At 40.1% G+C, this 19,297-nt stretch overlaps 1 protein-coding gene across 1 annotated transcript in view; it reads left to right on the top strand.

Moving 5' to 3' along the window:
- Positions 1-495: 495 nt before the first annotated feature.
- Positions 496-19,297, top strand: part of MSH2 (mutS homolog 2) — a 33,832-nt gene continuing 15,030 nt past the window's right edge. The window contains exons 1-8 of the mRNA XM_068675857.1: positions 496-794; positions 1,929-2,083; positions 2,445-2,723; positions 3,062-3,208; positions 4,283-4,432; positions 5,534-5,667; positions 16,991-17,190; positions 17,997-18,106. Of these exons, the coding sequence (XP_068531958.1) occupies positions 566-794; positions 1,929-2,083; positions 2,445-2,723; positions 3,062-3,208; positions 4,283-4,432; positions 5,534-5,667; positions 16,991-17,190; positions 17,997-18,106 (1,404 nt within the window). The 5' untranslated portion in view covers positions 496-565. The remainder of the gene's footprint in view (positions 795-1,928; positions 2,084-2,444; positions 2,724-3,061; positions 3,209-4,282; positions 4,433-5,533; positions 5,668-16,990; positions 17,191-17,996; positions 18,107-19,297) is intronic.

Here is a 19,297-nt window from a genome sequence, read left to right as displayed (position 1 = left end):
GTTAGGCACTGGAACAGGCTGCCCAGGGTAGTGGTGGAGTCCCCATCCCTGTAGGACTTTAAAAGACGTTTAGCTGTAGAGCTTAGGGATATGGTTTAGTGGGGACTGTTAGTGTTAGGTCAGAGGTTGGATTCGATGATCTTGAGGTCTCTTCCAACCTAGAAATTCTGTGATTCTGTGACTGAACTGGGACGTAAGAATCATGATGTGGAACTGACTGGAAAAAAAAAAAATACATAAAAGCAATGCCAAACACCCAAGTGCTTCCTTTTCACCCCGAGGTGCGCTCGGGGCTCCGGGACACCACCTTGCCCGGCGTTTTACGGCAGCTCCAGGCCCCCAACCCGCGCTCTGCGCGCCGCAGCCCCCTGCAGGCGGGGCCGGGCCAGGAGCTGAGCGGGGCCGGCGGCCGCGCTCCCCTCAGCGGCAAGCGGCGGGGAGCCCGTGACGCGCTGCCAGAGCCGGGCGGCGATTGGCTGCCGGCGGTGGGGCGCGTGCGCCGCTGGCGGGGCGGTGCGCGCGCGGTGGCGGTTGGCGGGAGGCGGCAGCAGCAGCAGCAGCAGCAATGGCGGTGGAGGCGCCGCGGGAGGCAGCAGCGGCGGTGTGGCCGGAGGGCGCGGGCGCCGAGGCGGGCTTCGTGCGCGCCGTGCTGGCGCTGCCCGAGAAGCCCGACACCACCGTGCGCTTCTTCGAGCGCGGCGACTACTACACGGTGCACGGCGCGGACGCGCGGCTGGCCGCCAGGGAGCTCTTCCGCACCCGCGCCGTCATCCGGCAGCTGGCGGGCGCCGCGGGTGCGTCACGGCCGGGCGGGAGGGGGGGGGCTCGAGCTGCCGTTGGGGTCCGTTGGGGACCGTTGGGGTCCGTCCCGTCACGTTGTGGCCGGTTCGGAGGCCGGGGGCCTCGCTGCGTGGAGGTGGCGGCCCGCTGGAGGCCGCGCCGTGTGGTGCGGGGGAAAGGAAGGCGAGGGGAGGTCTCCGGGCTTCTGTGTCTGGTCTGGTTCGCCGCTGCTTCAAAGCAAGCACAAATAAACGCGAATCTGTTTTATTTTCCAGCCTCTCGCTGCTTTGAAATGATAATTCTCCGTCGTTTTGGGTAGGGTGTGTGTCACAGATAACGTAGGAAGGGACCTACAGCAGACAGCGTGCCTCTGTTTACACCCTGCTTACACTCTGCTTACACACACCCCTCCCCATAAGCTCACATCACACAGCCGTCAGATGCGGATGACAGCTGGCCACAATAAACACCGTTTATTAACATTAGAGCACTGTCAGGTTTCCATTTGTGGAGGTGATTCCATGACATCTTCTGCGACAGCTGAGGACTGGGCTCATGTCGTTGTGCAGGTGACATCAGTTAACAGCAGTGAGATCCACATGGACGATGTCTCCATGCTGAGGTGGTTGACTCATGATGGCCTGCAGCAGTGAATAACATTTAATTATGTATTGCCTAAGATTTTCTCTTGTGCCTGCCCCTTGTTGCTTTTTTACTTATCTCTTCATAAAATAACTAAAAGAGAAGGTAGAGCTTTCAGACAACACATGTAAGAGCATTAAGATAAAGCATTTTGTCAGAAGAGGCAAACCTTAACATTATCTTAAGGAGCTTAATGTTGCAAAGTTAGATGGTGTATACTTCATGCTTAACATTTATCAGTGGAATGTTGTGTTTTTATGCTTCATGGGCTTTCCATGCTATTCAGTATCAGAGTAACATCCATCATGAAGGTTGTTAGTTCTGTTTCTTGGGGGTTTTGATTATAGAAAATAAACGTCAACGCATTATTCAGGCATCTAATAAGACTTTTATTTTTTTTTTCCCCTAGGGAATCAGAAACTTGAATAAACGCGAATCTGTTTTATTTTCCAGCCTCTCGCATTATTCAGGCATCTAATAAGACTTTTATTTTTTTTTTCCCCTAGGGAATCAGAAACTTGAAAGTGTTGTGCTTAGTAAAATGAACTTTGAATCTTTTGTAAGAGATCTGCTCCTGGTTCGTCATTACAGAGTTGAAGTTTACAAGAATAAAGCAGGGAGCAAATCTGTCAAAGAAAATGACTGGTACCTAGCATACAAGGTACAATTTTATACTTTTTTTTTTTTTTTTTTTTTAAATGTGGAGGGACGATTACTGTTTCCTGTGTCCTTCAGTTTGGAACTCTGATGACTGGTGGTACGGTGGCAAATCATGTGGTCTGTAGTATATTCCAGTATTCTACTGCTGGAGGAACTTGTCATAGGTCGGGAAATTAAAGAAGCCAGAGGTAGTTCACTTTCTGAAGATGATATTTAAATTTTCAATGGTTAAAAAAGTTAAAACACTTGTATGTTTTGTATTAATGGATTTTTCTCATCTATTATTGTCTTTTTTTATATTATTTTTAATAAGTTTATCTGTGTATACACATTCTTTCAAACTCTATTGTTTCTCTAAACAGGGTTCTCCGGGAAATCTTGCCCAGTTTGAGGAAGTTCTCTTTGCCAACAATGATATGTCAATGGCTATTGGGGTTGTGGGGGTGAAGCTGTCTACTGCTGATGGACAAAGAGTTGTAGGAGTAGGGTATGTTGACACTACGCTGAGAAAACTGAGCGTCTGTGAATTCCCAGATAATGATCAGTTCTCAAACCTTGAAGCTCTACTGGTTCAGCTGGGACCTAAGGAGTGCGTGCTGCCAGGAGGAGAGACTGCAGGAGAGATGGGAAAACTGCGACAAGTAAGGGAATTACCTTTGCTCATAGCCTTAGGCTTACAGCTAGACAAAACTTTATCTAAAAAGCTCTATCTCTGTTTTCTTAGCTAGGTGCTGTGATTTATGGAAGTGCTATGTAGACTTGAAGAAATTTTTGTTTATGCATATAAAATGTATAATCTGTCTGACTTATTTGCATTTTAATCAGAAAAAAATCGTAAGGGTAAAATCTTGTGTCATTCTTCTTTCTGCAAATCAGCAGTAAATAAATGTCTCCTCAGTGTGTGTTCCCCTCAGGAGATGAACATGTATCTGCTGAAAATTGAAAATAATTGATAACTGTGTCTGCTTGTGGACAACAGGTCGTTCAGAGAGGAGGAATCCTGATTACAGACAGAAAGAAGGCAGAATTCACAACAAAAGATATTGTTCAGGATCTCAATCGCTTGCTAAAATCAAAAAAAGAAGAACAAATTAATAGTGCAGCGTTGCCAGAGATGGAAAAACAGGTGAGCATCTAGCACTGTGGTGTATGCACTTGTTGTGAACTGATCTCTACCCTTCCTGATCCTGTTTTATACTGGATTCCTGCACTTCTGGGAAAGTACATTGTATAACCTATGGCACATTAAGCTGCATTCTTGAAGTGCTTAGCAGGTCTGCCCTGCTTGAATCTTTATGTCAAAGTCAGATTCTAGGGGTTCTGGAAAAAAGTGAGGTACCAAACATCTCTTTAAAGTAGTAAACTCTAGTAAACAAATTGACTGTAAGCAAGAGGTATGTCCTATTCATAATCTGTCTACATAAGGACTCAAGAACAATCCTTAGATTAATTTGCGTAATGGGCAAACTCATTTGGAACTAGAGTACTGTGTATGCTAATATTTTCATGTTTTATATCATCTTACGGCTCAAACCTGTGATGTAGTGCCTGCATATCAACTGAGTGTACTTCTCTTAGTCAGCTGTAAATAAGAGTTAATTTGCTTGAGATAAAACGTGTTTTAATTTGTTTTAAAATGCTTTTGATTGTACCTTACATTTGCAATGAGCATCAGCAGAGTTATTCTCCCTTAATGTGTGATTTCATAACAGTTCAAAATTGTTTGAAGACTCTTACAACTGAACAAGTCAGTAATGCTGCTCCCTCTCTTTTGTGCTGGCACTAACATTTGTAAGGCCATGTTGGTGAGCCAGATCAGATCCTTGTTCTGTCTGAAAACTAACCCTGAAACCATGTCCTCAGATGATCTATGGTATCTAATTTATCTGCAATAACTCGTTTGTGTTCCTGGGCCAGAAATGTGTTCCTGGGCCAGCTGATAACAGCTTTGGAAAGCTGGCAAACATGTACTTTACATCTTAGTTTGTTTATCAGATTATGCAAATGTCTAGTTCATTTTTCTTGCACCTACCTGGAAAGGAGCTGCTGTGCCCTAGAAAAAAGGAATGCATCTGATATAATTGATATGACTAAGAGACATTGCCAGTTTGTATTTCTTGTAATTTTATTTATTATCAAATACTCCCAGATTCAGGAGTATTTTGAACTAGATTGTCCTTTTTTTTTTTTCCAACTTCAGGTCGCTATTTCATCTTTGTCAGCCATTATCAAGTTTTTAGAGTTGCTGTCGGATGAGTCTAATTTTGGACAATTTGAACTGACTACTTTTGATCTTAGTCAATACATGGTTCTAGATAATGCAGCTGTCCAAGCCCTCAACCTTTTCCAGGTAAGAAATGCACAATTGAACTGATCAGTGTTTGGCAGTATGCTTGTTTAGCTGTTGACAGTAGGACAGTAATAGCCTGACAGTCAAGTCTCAGCTCCCCAGATCCTGACTAGCGACAGTTTCTGCTTTTTAGCTTTGTTTTTAGCTACTGTTGTATAATGTATGCCTTAGTTAGCGACTGTTACCACTGTTTTTGTTTGCTGGTTTTTTTTTTTTTTTTTTTTTTTTTTTTTTTTTTTTGTTAGCCTTATTTTGAATGTAGAAGATCATAAGACAGGTAGGAAGTGGCCACAAACAAGTGTCTGCATGTAAAATGCAGATATGGGAAGTCCCTTGGAAGTACTTGGTTGTAGCTGCTGAGATGTCTGGCTAAGCAGATGCTTTGACTTTCCTTTGTTTTAGTCCAAGAAGTTCATGTCTCCAGAGGCAGGAACAGACTTGGGGTGGGAGAAGAGAGGAACTCTATAGTTAGATCATATTATGATAAAAAACTCCGAAGTACTGTTGCTTTCTACAGTTATGCTGGAACTGGAAAAGAGAATGGAAGTCTGAATTAGTTCATATTAAGGAGAGAGGAAACATATGCCAGGAACGCTGCTGTTGGTGATGGAAATGGAGGGCTGGCTGCAGCAAGTAGACTGGTGAACTGGATGGAATTTAAGAACATTCTGAAAGCACCATGACATTCTAACTGGGAATTCTAACCCTTGAACCAAAGCTTGTTTCTGCCTTATTCTTTTTAAATGGACAGGATTACACCCTCCCCCCTCCCCTTTTTCACCTTAACACCTTTTTCTCTTCACAAAGAACAAGCTAGCAAGTACGTTTTCGCTTTTCGTATTCAAAGGAGTCACTATCCAATGACTCTCATTTTTCCAACGATTCAGCTAGTATCAAAATAGACAAACCCATTTATTGCTTGCCATGTTCCAGGGACCAGAGTGTAGCTGCTTTAATGCTGTGCTGTTTCATTTGATTTTTTTTTTTTTTTGATGGTGCCAAGTTGCATACAGAAAAAACTCTGATCTGTGTTAAGTAGCAAACTTGAGTGCCATTTGGTGTGTGTCAGTAAACTTCACTAATTCTTTTTTTCTTTTCCAGAGTTCTGTTGAAAATGCTAATACTACACAGTCCCTATCCGGTTTACTAAATAAATGCAGAACCCCTCAAGGACAAAGACTGGTTAATCAGTGGATCAAACAGCCACTTATGGACAAGAATAGAATTGAAGAAAGGTAAAGGTGTTGCATGTTTCATGGACATATGCAAATTAGTAACTATTTCACAGAAGTATTTTTCTTCTTAAGCAAAAAAACAAAAACACACACAAAAAAAGACAACCAACCAACCAAAAATATGTTTAACACTTGGTGTGTTAGAAATGGTAGCTGAAAGTGTGCTATCCTCCTTCATACTGTAGTTAAACAGAGCAGAAAGTCTTTTGCTCTATGAGATACATAGTGACAGCTCATTGCTGGATTAAATACTTTTACAATTATGACCTTTTAGAAAGGAGGTATATATTTAGATGGTCAAATAATTAATGCTCCATGCTAAGGCACTGCAGCAACCACTTTCTAACTATTCTTCATACTACAAATGCTCAGTCTGTGTATCTTGATGCCACTTCCAGTTTACCAGCGAATAAATTAAGCAGTAGTGACCTCTTTGTATTTCTAGAAAATACTTTTGGTTGTAACAGGACACACCATATCTTGCCTAGCTATTGTGGCCCAAATACGGTCTTTAATCTTTCTTGATCTTTCATACTGCCTCCTGCCACCATGTGTCTGCCCTACCAGTAGAGAGCAGTATCAGTTGATACGAAGCTTTACAGAATTTCTCAACTCACTGCTGAGATTGTACTGATTCTCAGTCCTTCAGAAATGAAAACTGCAAATGCCATATTCTCACAGAATGTTTGCACGTGTGTTTATTTCTTGATTATATTCACCACACAAAGCCTACAGTTTCTTTTAAACTTGTGCTAAATATAGCTATACCCCTATCATCTAAAACTAAACTTCATGCAACTCAAGTAAAGGGCAGGTTAGTGCATTTCAAGGTGTATGCTAATGTGTATCTTAAAAAAGCAGAAGAGTACACAAAATGGAATTTAACTTTGATACATTCTCTAAGGCTTATGTTTGTATGTGCTGTTATCTGAAATATAGTGTCTTGGGCTTTAGCAGAGATACTGCAAAATACTGAAAAAAAAGACATTTTGGCTCGGACAAGGGGAAGTTTAAAGAAGTTATACAATGAATGGTCTTCTCTCTAGTTTTATAGACTGAATTGTTTGGCTTTTTTTTCCAACAAATGTATGTGTTTTCAAATCATTTTCAGAATGATGTCTAATAACTTGATCAAAACATGCATAAAACTGTTTGAAGTTGACATGAAGTATTTGTCCCCAGATTTACTGAATGCTTTATCTTACTTCTGCATGTGTTACAAAGCTTTCATTGTCAGTTCTTGATTATATGGCTAGGATCTTCTACTTCTGTCAGTTCTGGTTCCTGAAATCCATGACAACTTTAATTTTATGGTTATGCTGGTTTTAAGATTTGGAAATTAATTACTCCCATTTGTGGTTTTCTTACGCAAAGTAAACGTTGGAAATTCTAACTTTTTTATCAGGCTTGTTTGCTGCTTATTGTGCATCAAAAGTCCTGCAAATCTGGCAGAAAGTGTTTTCCTTATAAAGTTGGGGTTAAATGATAGGGGGCAGAAAATGTAACTTGACCTGTTCTGTAGAGTTACAATCATCTCTACATTCTGTGTTGTGATTCTGTATGGCTAATGGTGGTTGTATTTAACAAAAGCTATGTTTAAAGGAGGAGGGGAGTACCTGGGCGGAGTTAAGCTATCAATAAAGCTTGTAAAGGTTGCTGTAACAAATTTTGAAACATTTCAAGGAAGTCATTGATAACCTCCTGTATCTTGCCAAGCCACAAAACCGCCAGGGTTGCAATTTATTATAAGTAGTGTCCATACGTACAGACTAAAACAAAAAATAGTCGTACCTTTCAGTTTATTCTGTAGCATTGCTGCATCATAACTAAGCTTGTCCAAATGTATCTTTCTTTCAAGGACCGCTTTAATGAATTTAATTCTTAGGCCTCCAGATAAAAGCAATGTATTTTAATCATAAACTGCTGATATGCCGTCCTCCCAATCTTAATGCTATTCAGAATGTGTAGGGCTGTTCTTTTTTAACTCAAAGGAACAAACATAAGATAAATTGTTAGTTGGACTGATAAGATGCATTGCCAGATTTAAATATCTTTTCAAAGATTTGTGATAGCCAAGTTACCTTTTGTGTGCTCCAGTGTAAATTGGTTGTTTTAAGAATTCAGAATTTTCACACAGTATAATTTTAGAGCACATAGATAGTTTGAGAAGAAAACATTTGGATTTCTGGTGCTTTACTGTTCATAGAAAAACAGTGCTTCCTTTGTCATCGAGGTGGGTAACTGATTATTTCTTAGCTTGAATGTCTGTCACAATAAAGCACCCCATTTAACACTTACCAAACTAGCCCAACCTAACTAGGTTTGACTGATGTTAGATGACATGATTTTTGAGTAAATCTGTTGTTTTAACTTACCCAGGAAGTATCTTTACTTAACTTTTTATTTCAGAAATGTGGAGTTGGATGTTTGACAGTTTATTTCAAAAATTTGAAAGTAAGATTTTTGTAACCCTCTGCTAAGGCCTGTAGATGGTGCAACTCATCTTTTGGAGCTAAGTGGGTCAACTTTCAGTTGTTTGTAATCTGCAACGTGGTGTTGCATTTATGGTTAAATAGAACACAGTGTTTTATCAGTGATCTGTATTAACCATCAATGCAGGATACCGTAACAACATGAATTAATGTATGCAGTGCACATGCTTCAGATAACAAAGTTTACCTACTGGAACAACTTCTAATGAGAACTAAGAGAACAGAGGTCCCTGGTTCTTGTCTGTCTTGAAAGACATGGGGTTCTGCCCATGTCTGGCTGGTTTTCCATGATTAAAAAATAATGATCGGTCATAAGTATGCAAGATACAACACTGCTTTCGCCATACCATGAATTCGGACGGCAAGTACATGAGGTTCTCACTCCTTCGTTTGTAGTCAGCATATTTCTGAAATTAGAATGCACTTCCAGAGACAGGAAGTGAAAATTACACTGCAAATATGTATATTAATTGGGTAACATGATTTAGTGAAGTACAGCAAGCAACTTCAGTAGGTATTGTTTATTTTTCAGATACGAGAAAGTTTGAGAAATGCAGAAGAATGTAAAATAGTGCTTGTTCTGTTATTATCTATATTTTTTTCTATTATTACTTTCTGAGGGAAACTATCTATTTTGGAGTACAAAACTGTATTTGTACACAGCACAAATACAAGGTTCCAGCAGACCTTTTTAGTCCTCAGTGGATACTGTGGCTGTGTCCTGTAGCAGAAGAGGTGTGGGGGTCTCAGTTCCACAGGAATTACAGGCTGTACTCAAGCATCATTTTCTATTTCAAGACTGTTTTGAGCTTCTTTTTTTCAGATTCCAAAATGCCTATGCTGCATGAGGACCAAATTGGAGAAACCAATTCTATATCTAGCAGAGTCAGAAAGTAATAGATTTAGGGAACTTGAGGTGAATAAAGGTCTAGTGGGGTAAAATCTCCCTGTTCGTAGAACATTCTCATGAATTGATCTTAAATGAAAATTGAGGTAGCAGCTTGTTTAAAAATGGAAAAAGTAACTTGTTGCTACCTAGCGTAGGAAGACTTTAATTCCTTTCCATGCTTTATTTAGTCATGCTAAATCCATCCTGTCATATGCTTTCTCTAGCAGACAAATGGAGGGACTGAGCTGGGTAATCCATGTGGGGTGGCTCAGCAGGGTAAGCGTTCACAGTGCCCTGTAAGAAGCTGTATGACTGGGGACTCATCTCAGGTGCATGTGAATTCTTAACATGGATGAGAAATGTCCAAGTGAAAATAGAAGTCTGCGGGCATTGCATGCTTGTGATCTCCCTCAGATCACAGAAATGTACTCATGTAAACTGCAGTGCTGTAACACATGCTCTTTATGGAGGTCAGACAAGGAAGGTGGAAAGGTTATGTCACTGCAAAAGGTGTGAATGTGCAGAGCTCTGCTGTGGCGAGGGCAGCGGGCTTATCAAGAGTTTTTGGGTCAGAATTAGGGAGAGAACAACAAGGTGGGGATGTCAATGGAGAACATCAGCAGCAGATGTGCCCCAAGGTGAGGAAGTGGACAAAGCTGCCTTGAGATAACAAGAAGTAACATGATCGTAGGCTCTGGCTCTCTTGGAGGACTCACACAGCAGTGAGGCACGGTGCTTAAATCTCATATGCTGGTGGACAAGTCAGCAGCGTGCATTTGCAGCAGCGAAGGGTGACCATTAGGACCACTGGGCTCCGTTAGGAAGAACAGATTGAGGAAAATGATTGTTCACATCTACCTGGCAGCTGTGATGCTGCATCAAGAATATCATAGCCAGTCTGGGGCTTTGCATTACAGGCGCACTGGCAAACGGGGGCCTGGCCTGCAGAGACACCAAGAAGGGCAGTGGGCTGGAGCATATGGCAGTATATGAGGGGAAGCTGAGGGAGCTGGCTTGTGGCTTGGAGAAGGGAAGGCTAAGGGCACCTTACTGCTGGTTTAATTACCTCCTGGGCAAGCGTTACAGAGAAGGTGAAGCTAGGTGCTTCTTGTAGGGGCTCAGCAAAAGGATGAGGTGAAACAGGGATGAGTTGCAACAGAGGACATTTGAGTTGGATATAAAGAAAAAAATTCATCAGAGTGAGGATGGTCATTCTGGGGAACAGGTGCTCAGAGATTGAGGAATCTCTGTTGTTGTTAAACCTTAAGCTGACATTAGCCCCGTTTTGAGCAAAGACTGGGGCTACAGGCCCTGGATTCCCTTCCCACATAAATTAGTCTGTGACTGGTTTTCACTACTCTGGTTTTCTAACCTACAACTGTCCCTGCAAAGCATTACAGGGAGGCTTTGTTTCTTTTGTTGCTTTGGTTAGCAGCTTTGTAAAGACCTTCGGTACTTTTCCAAGCACAGGCCAGTACTTCTCTAGAGCAACAGGCTGATTTCAGGCAGTCAAATTAGTAGGTAGTGCCTGTGCCCTCACTAAGGGAGGGGAGAATATGAGCAGCTTGGAGGTTTGTCTAAATGACTTAATTAAAATGCACTTCAGCTAAACATTGGGAGTGCCTCGATACCTGCAAAGATGGTTCTGAAACACAGGTTGAATCTGAACTAACTGGAAGACAGAAGTGTAATTTGATATTGTCATGCATATCATAGTGCAATAAATATTTTGCATGAAAGAAGTTGTCATTCCAGTGCTATGTAAATGGTGTTGGCTTCACAGTAGGCCTCTAGAAATGTTAGAAAAACATTACCTTTGTTATTCTAAAAGTTACAGTCTCTGAGTTCTCTGGTAAAATGTTTGGAACTTAAAGATCTAACATTTCTTTAGTCCTTTTCCTCCCCTTGCACTATGCACCAGTACTCTCTGTGTCCAGCTCTTCAGCCAATTTTTGATCCACCATATTGTATGCTCAACCAGTTCATAATTTAACATCTTCTCTGTGAAGATCTTATGGGGGACAGTGTCAAAGGCATTAGTGAAGACTAGAAGACAATCTCCACGGTTCTCATCCATCAGGCTGGTAGTTTCATTATAGAATCTTACCAGGTTGGTCAAGCATGACTTCCCCTTTATGAATACATCATCTACTCGTGGTGTTTTTCTTCTGCTTCATGTGCCTAGAAATGGTTTCCAGGACAGTCATCTTCCTAGAGATCAAGGCGAGTTTGACTGTCCTCTAGTTCCTTGGGTCCTCCTTCTTGCCCTTCCTGAAGACAGGAGTGGCGTTTGCTTTTTTCCAGTCTTCAGGCACTTACTCCAGCTGCCATGGTTGACCAAAGATTATAGAGCTTTGCAAAGATTATAGCCTTGCAGTCATATCTGCCAGCTCCCTGTGCACTTGTGGGTACATCTCATCATGGCCCATAAACTTAAGAACATCCAATTTGCTTAAGTATTTCTTGACCTGCTTCTCTAACACCAAGGGTATATCTTCTTTGCTCTAGCCTTTTACTCTAGTCTCTGAGACCTGGGATTCCTGAAAGCTGCTGTTGTTGGTAGACTGAGGCAAATCAGTCAGGATTTTTTTTTTAAATCACAGCCAAATTTAATTAAGTTTCCAGTTTAAAGAATGAATTGTTTACTCTGCTGCGAAAAGAAAACTTTCACTATATATGTGTGCAAAGCTCTCTGCTTTGTAACAGTATACTTGGTGATTGCTGTTTTGAATGTTGTGTACAAGAATATGGCTTATTTTATTCATGAAAGAACTATGAACATACTATTTTCTTCTGATCTGTTTAATTTATATACACAAACATTGGAAAGGTGACATGTTAGGAAACTGTAGTGGAAATTTTGTGCAAGATAGTTTTGTCTTGACATGTAATTTAATTTCATTTAGCATGTATAAAGGGTATAAGGGATTTGTTTGCATATGTTTTAGAGTTTCTTTGCTTTACAGAATGAATGCAAATGAAGAAATACATGTCTTTTACAGCAAAGAAACTTGCATGGTATGCTCTTTGCACAAGTTTAAAGGTTAGCAATTTGAGAGAGTATCAGTGTAGATGGAGTGTAATAAACATAACTTTAATTTTAGTAATATATGGAAACTAGCGAGGAGTAAATCGTTAAATAAGAATTGTGGAAATTACTTTCCTGATCTTTACCTAGTCTTTAAAGGCTATATAATAATGTTTCATCATTGGATCCCAAAATGCTGTATTTAATTAACCTCCCTCCCCAATGTAAAGAATTATGCTGAGAAGCAGCCTTAGCTGCTTCCCACCTTCAGTTTCTATAGAAGGTTTTGGGTGGGGCAGTTTCACTACACAGGCTTTATGAATTTGACCATGACTATGCAGTACTTGCTCTGTTGAATTCATTGTTCTTTGTTATGATTTGAAAAATTGAGGTTTATTAGAAATTCTGAAAAAGATGTTAATTTGTTTTCTAGAAGCCTAAATATTGCATCGATGGTGCATCAGTATTCAAAATGTATTGTAAAACTAGTTGTTCTTGTCTGTATTTAAATTAGGTAGTTGCATTGTATTCATGCCCTTAACACTTGTTCACAGCCAGTAGTCCTGTATGTAGTATTGCCTTAGTCTTTCGTGGTCAGATTTCAGTGTGATTTTTTTGTTTTGTTTTATTTGGCTTTTTGACTTTTACACATCATGCAAGCAGCCTGCAACACTGAGAGAATTGTTTTGTAATTCTAATCAAAAGACGTAGTTGTGCCTCCCCAAATGTGGATTGTCATCATTTCTTTTTTTATTGGCACTGCTGTTCATGTGGCTGCTTAGTTCATCTTTTGATGGGGAATTTAGCCTACTAAAATAAATAAGGGCATAGTGTCACATAGCCTCTAATCCAGTAAAACTAGGCAGTTGCCAAAGGGGGCAATTCCATTTCTTTCTGGCCTTCTGGCTCTGCCGTTCCCTTCTTTTGGTCTGGCTATTGTGTAGCTACAAAATAACTTGATTTCTCTTGTTCGCTTGATGAAAACTAATACATGAAAAAAGGGTGAAGGATGTAATCTAAAATTAATCCTTTTGCCACTCTGCAGCTGGTCCTTGGCCTGCTGTCATTGTGAACATGAGAAGATTAATATTTTCGTAAATGCAGATCAGGCAGTACCAAAAGCCTCTTCTTCCCATTTAACGATCTGACTTGTAAGTTTGTTTTCTGTTGGTATGTAGACTTGTGTGTGTGTCTCAGAGCCCGGCAGTTCTTTGCATTGATGTGCTTTCTGGCTAGAGGAGGAAGAGCAGAGCTCTCCTTGTGTCCTGGTGATTTATTTGTATATGCCTCAGAATGCACTCCCTTCCCTTGGGGTCTAAAAATACTGCCATTGCAGCAGCCTGCTTCAGGAGCAAGATATTAATTGTATCAAATGGCACTGTGCTGGCAAGGATGAGACACAAAATTCTATTTTTTTTTGCTGAAGAATCATTTTCTTCTTTACTTTGCCAGTCTGAGGTCAGAAAATGTTTAAATATTTGTGTAAAACATAATGAATGTTGGTAACTTTATTGCTGTCTTATATTCTGAAATATCTTGGGGCGGGGGGAGAGACATTAAGTTAATGATGCTTTTTTTGATAATCCTGTTTGGTTTTTAATCTGAGCTCATTAGTTTACAGCCAATGCACACAGCTTCCAAAGCTTTGCTTGATTGTTACACAAAGTACTTCTTTTGTGCCAGGTACCCTTGATGTAATTAAGGGATTTCATTTACAATCTCTAGGTTTTGATGTGATACTCAAACGATACATCCAGCAATTCATGTAGGGTGGGAAAAAGTCTGTTGTTTCCCTGATGTGTATTACTTTTATGTAGAATGTGTGTACTGAATTCAGAATCCATATCTGTAAATGAACCATTCTGAAGTTGCAAATATCCAGCATTGTTTCCATGGTAAGATGGTTTGGGGATTAATGAGGAATATTAGAAAAGCCGTAAGGCTGATGTTTTGATGCCGCTTTCTCTTATGTTACATAATCTTTCAGGTTAAAAAGGAAGCCTGATGTGGTCCACAGTGTGCACCAAGCGCTCTGAAGGGTGTGCAGTATGATTTTTGCAGCTGCTGTAGGGTCTAAACCTGCCCATGAGACTTTGGACTCTGTATCACAAGGGACTGCTTCAGTAGAGCTGCAGGAAATAGTCAGCATATTCATATTATGAAATCATACCTTTGAGATTAAAAGACAGTAGTTGTGAGTTCAGTCCAAATACCTACCCTGCCATAGCGGAACAAAGGCCAGTTTCTAGTAACGAATATGTCCTGAGGGCATCAGGTATTTGCCTGCAGATCCCTTGATTAACTTCGCTCATGACTTGAGGGAGAGGGTATGACAGGGTGGAGAAGGGCGGCAGGACACCAGTGCTACTCCACTCTTTTTGTGGTGGCAATGCTGGTTCCTGCTAGCTTATAGGTATTTGTGGGACTGTGGGTTAAGGGAATCGTAGCTTAGCCATCTCTGGACAACATCACAGTACAGCTGGGCTTTTCCGTAGTTAGCAGACCCCTGAGCAAGGTGTGCGACAATTTGCTGCCTCGTCTGCTTCTGAACTACAGGCTTTCTGCATGGACCTACATTTATAGGGAACGTTGGGACTGACTGAGCTGAAAGAGAACTTATTCAAGTGTTTGTTTACATATTTCTTGTATTCTTGTTTTTATTTCTTCCTGTATTTTCTTTTTGTTTCCTCAGCCATTGGTTGTTTTTAATATAAAGCTTACCAATTGATTTCATTATTACTTGTGAGCATTAGATGTGGTTTATACTTCTGTTACCTTAATGTAGCCCTTCCTATCCAGCAACCTTATATGTATTCTTACTGGACAGGAACCTGTTCTGCAAAATGTTGTGTGAACATAAACCTGTCATCCTTGTATTTGTGGCTGGCAAATACAGGAGGGAAAAATAGAACAGTACCAGGAAGATCATGAGATGTTAGTCTGATTAGCATGGTTGTGGCAGAAAAAAATTGTATTGTGCATATCTTAACTCTTTGAACTTGTCAGTGTAGTGGACAAAGGAGAAAAAAATGAATAAAAATCTGAATAAATTGAGCATTTCAGAATGCCCTTGACAAGTTCTTTTCAAAGAGGCTGTTGAACAAGCTGAAAGAATCGTGGGATGAAAGTGAAAGATTTGTTTGTACAGCACTATGTAAAAAGCACAAGCAATAAAAAAAAAAAGGGAAAAAGGAAAAGAGTGAGCTCAAGAGTCCAGCTGCACTGGAGAGATTCTCTAGTGATCAGGATAGCAGGATAGGAGCTAGCTAGCTAGTAAGGTAGTGGCGCAAAAGAGGACCTAACTTCAAGTGAGTGGACAGAACAGCAATTGTTAGGACTTTAATCATGCACTCATCCTAAGTTGGATCCTTCACATCCTATCACTTGTCACCTGAGAAAAGAGACCAACACCCTCCTTGCTGCAATCCCATTTCAGGTAGTTGTAGAGAGCAATGAGATCTCCTCTTGGCCTCCTCTTCTCCAGACTAAACAACCCGAGTTCCCTCAGCCACTCCTCATATGTCTCGTTTTCTAGTCCTTCCACCAGCTTCATTGCTCTTCGCTGCACAAGCTTGAGAAACTCAATATACTTCTTGCAGTGAGGGGCCCAAAACGCAGCACAATAGTATCCAAGGCACAGTCTTTCCCGAATGCATTCTCAGGAATCCCTACCAGCTGAAACCAGTTGTAAAGTCTGGAGCAAAGACCACATACCCTCATTAGAGGAGGATCAGGTTAGCAAACAAGTCCATGGGACCCAGTGGAATATGCCCATGAGTGCTAAGGTAGGCGGCCATAGAGACCCCTCTTGATAATCTCAGGTCATGGTAATTGGAGAAGGCTCCTCCAGGACAGGAGTTGACACTTGATTTCTTCCAGCCCCCGAGAAGGGCAAAAAGGACTATGAAGGGAATTAGAGGTTGGTCAGCCTCATCTTCATTCTTGGAAAGGTGATTGAGCAAATAATCCCAGAAAACATTTCCAAAAATACTAGGGATAGGAAAATGATTGAAAGTAGCTGGCATGGATTTTTGAAAGGAAAATCATGACTAACCAACCTGATAACCTTTTATGACAAAATGGCTAGGTAGTTGGATAAAGGAAGAACAGTGACTATTGTTTATCTTGATTTAGCAGCCTTTTGTCACTGTCTCCCATTACATCTGATGAGGTACCGACTAGATAAGGAGGTGGTGTGGTGGACTAAAAGCTGGCTGAACTGTCAGCTGGTTGTAGTCAGGGACATAAAGGTCAGTAACTAGTGGGTCAGTAGGTCAGTAACTAGTGGTGTATTCCAGGGGTTGTTACTAGAACCATTCTTAAAGATATCCAAAACTTGACTGGACATGGTCCTTGGTAACTGACTGTAGCTGATCCTGCTTTGAGCAGAGCTGGGTTGAATAGAAAATGTCCGGGAGTATCTTCCAACCTTAAGGATTCTGTTTCTGTGATACACATTTGCACATCTCCCCGATGTCAAGGTCGGCCTTGAGCACAGGTAGGTAAAGTCTGCAAAGAATAGTGTTTTTTCTTTCCCTACTAAGTATCTGTTCTTTCATAGATTACTGGATGACCTTTTTTTATGGTCAAGGAAAAGATTAATCTCAAAGAAGGTTCTGAGTTTCAAAATGACTACTGAACAGGTGTTAGCAGTTTGAAATAGTTTCACCCCAATGCTGTTCATTAAATACCCCAACAGTAAAAATAACACAAGTATGATGTAGTCTGAATATCCTTGCTTTCTCACTTTATGCGTTGTTCTGGTTTAACTTGCTCTCTCATCAGGAAAGTGGCCAAAAGATATAACCTTAAAAAAAGGATAGAGAAACTAACAGATAAGTGTTTTCATTCTAATTGCTGACAAATGAATTGCAGACCATGCCATGCTAATCCTTGTTATAAAATTTTATTTAGGTTGAATTTGGTTGAAGCTTTTGTGGTAGATCCAGAACTACGTCAGAGCCTTCAAGAAGATCTTTTACGTCGCTTCCCAGATCTCAACCGGCTGGCAAAGAAATTTCAGAGACAAGCTGCAACCTTACAGGACTGTTATCGAATGTATCAGGCTATTAATCAACTGCCTAATGTTGTAAAAGCACTAGAAAAACACGAAGGTAATGCTATTCCCTGCCTATTTTCAATGTTTTATCATGCATTAATGATGCCAAGAAATAGTATATAGATTTCTAAAGCTTACTTTTTTCATATGTACTTTTGTTGCAGGAATAAAGCTTAAAGACATTTGAATTTGAAATATACTGGAATTCTGAAATAGCAGTCAGATACTTAAAAATGAACATAGCAAAATCTTTGCACAGGAAAGTTTTTCAATCAATATATAGCTGAAACTCTTGAGCTGTTGGGCAGTGGTTTTGTAGTCTTTGACATTGGCTTGTCTCTAAGAATTCTTGTCTAATTTTATGTATGATGTGTATCTTACAGTCAAGATAGCTCTTGATACGATACTGTGTTCCTTTTGAAGACCATTTTCAAATGCATTTTGAGTTGTAATTAATGGGATTTTTGCATTTAAGCGTCAGTGGCATAATTTGAACAGCATTTCTGGGTTTCAAAGTAGTAAAATCTTCCTGCTGTGGAGAAGAGTAATGTGGCAGTCTTTCTCCTCATCGTCATTAGTAGGATCTCAATGCTGTGAAAAGCAAGCTTAGAAAACAAAGGTTGCCATTTCTTTTTCTTTTCTGTGTATTACAAGAAAATGCAAAATACGATAGTGTCAGCATAGTAGGGGGGTAATTCAGTGCAGCAACAGCAATCCTAGCCCGTCAGAATGCATATTTTTGTAGAAATTTACCCGCTATATAGTTGTGCTGTTTATCTTGGATAAGTGAATTCTGGTTAAATTGTGGATTTTTTGAATGATTAATTCATTCGATTCATTTTTCGTGTTTGTTCTTAACAGGAACTCACCAGATGTTGTTGTTAGCAGTGTTTATAACACCTCTTAATGATATTCACTCTGACTTCTCAAAGTTTCTGGAGATGATAGAAACAACATTGGATATGGATAAGGTACGGGCTGGTGTGTGTGACAGGTTTATTTCGCAATTAAAGTTTCTTATTGAACTTCACAATCTGTTCCACACTCAACAAGTTAATTGATCATCTGTATTTTAAGTAGTTAGCCATATATAGTTAGGCTAATATATGAGGATTGATATTAATATAGCAGACAAGTATCAAGAGGATATTCACACTACTGTCTTAATGATGTAGCCAATGAAAAAATGCTTTGGGTACATGGATGCTACAGTCCTGAAATTTATTAGAAAACTCATTATTAAAAGCAGGGAGATTCTTTTGCTACTTTTCTGCTTCTTTTGTCATTACTTCAATGTTACTGCGATGTGTCCCCAATCTAGGATGTAGCCAGAGTGTATGTTACCTGTTTCTCTGCTTCTGTAGAGTTTAGTAGATTTGCTTCTATATGGCTGCAGTAAGTCTTTGTAACTAATAATTTGCCTCTGTGGAAAATGATTGAGCTAGATATAATGATGGGCTTCCCAGGGTAAAGAAGTTTCTCACTAGAGGGAAAGCTACCAAAATTAATTTAGCTTTGCATCTACACCTGCTTTTAAAATACTACTGCAGACAGGACTAACCCTGCAAGGCAAAACTGGCATTTTTCAGAGAAAAATTGGCCAAAAAAAGCTAGAAGGAACATCTCTGTTTCTTAATTCTGTACTGGAAAGGATAAGGGATATGTGTAGGTGAGTGGTTTATCATTGTTTACCATTGAACACTTGATTCATGTTTTTGGCTGTGTCCAGTTGCCAAAAGTGAAACAGTGGCAAACTTTTTGGTGCATTTTTTACATATTTTTCCATTGTGTTTGTTGGAGAATTGATACATTACACAGAAATGTACATGTTTTTACAGTATCACTGTTTGCTCTGATTCTTGAGAAACTTAGTTAATATTTGTTTCTTATGTTTCGGTCATTTTTGAAAACTTGGAAGGTTTTTAGAATTGCCATAAACGTCAATCTCAGCTCATTGTAGAAACAAGACCTACCTAGCTATGTGCTAAGCATGGTAGTAACAGCAATTTGTTGAACTTTTAAAGTGTACTGGCTTTAAAATTTTGAACATGCATATTTTGCACCAGATGCAGAAGTAGTTTTTTTCCCCCTCTGTACTGTGTATGCACTCATCAGCTGCATTATACTCAAGACTGTTTGACTGACATGTTGCTGTAATTTAT

This window comes from Anas acuta, chromosome 3, assembly GCF_963932015.1.
Source record: "Anas acuta chromosome 3, bAnaAcu1.1, whole genome shotgun sequence".
Lineage (NCBI taxonomy): Eukaryota > Metazoa > Chordata > Aves > Anseriformes > Anatidae > Anas > Anas acuta.
Note: the sequence above shows the minus strand (reverse complement) of the source record. Positions and strands in the feature narration are given on the sequence as shown.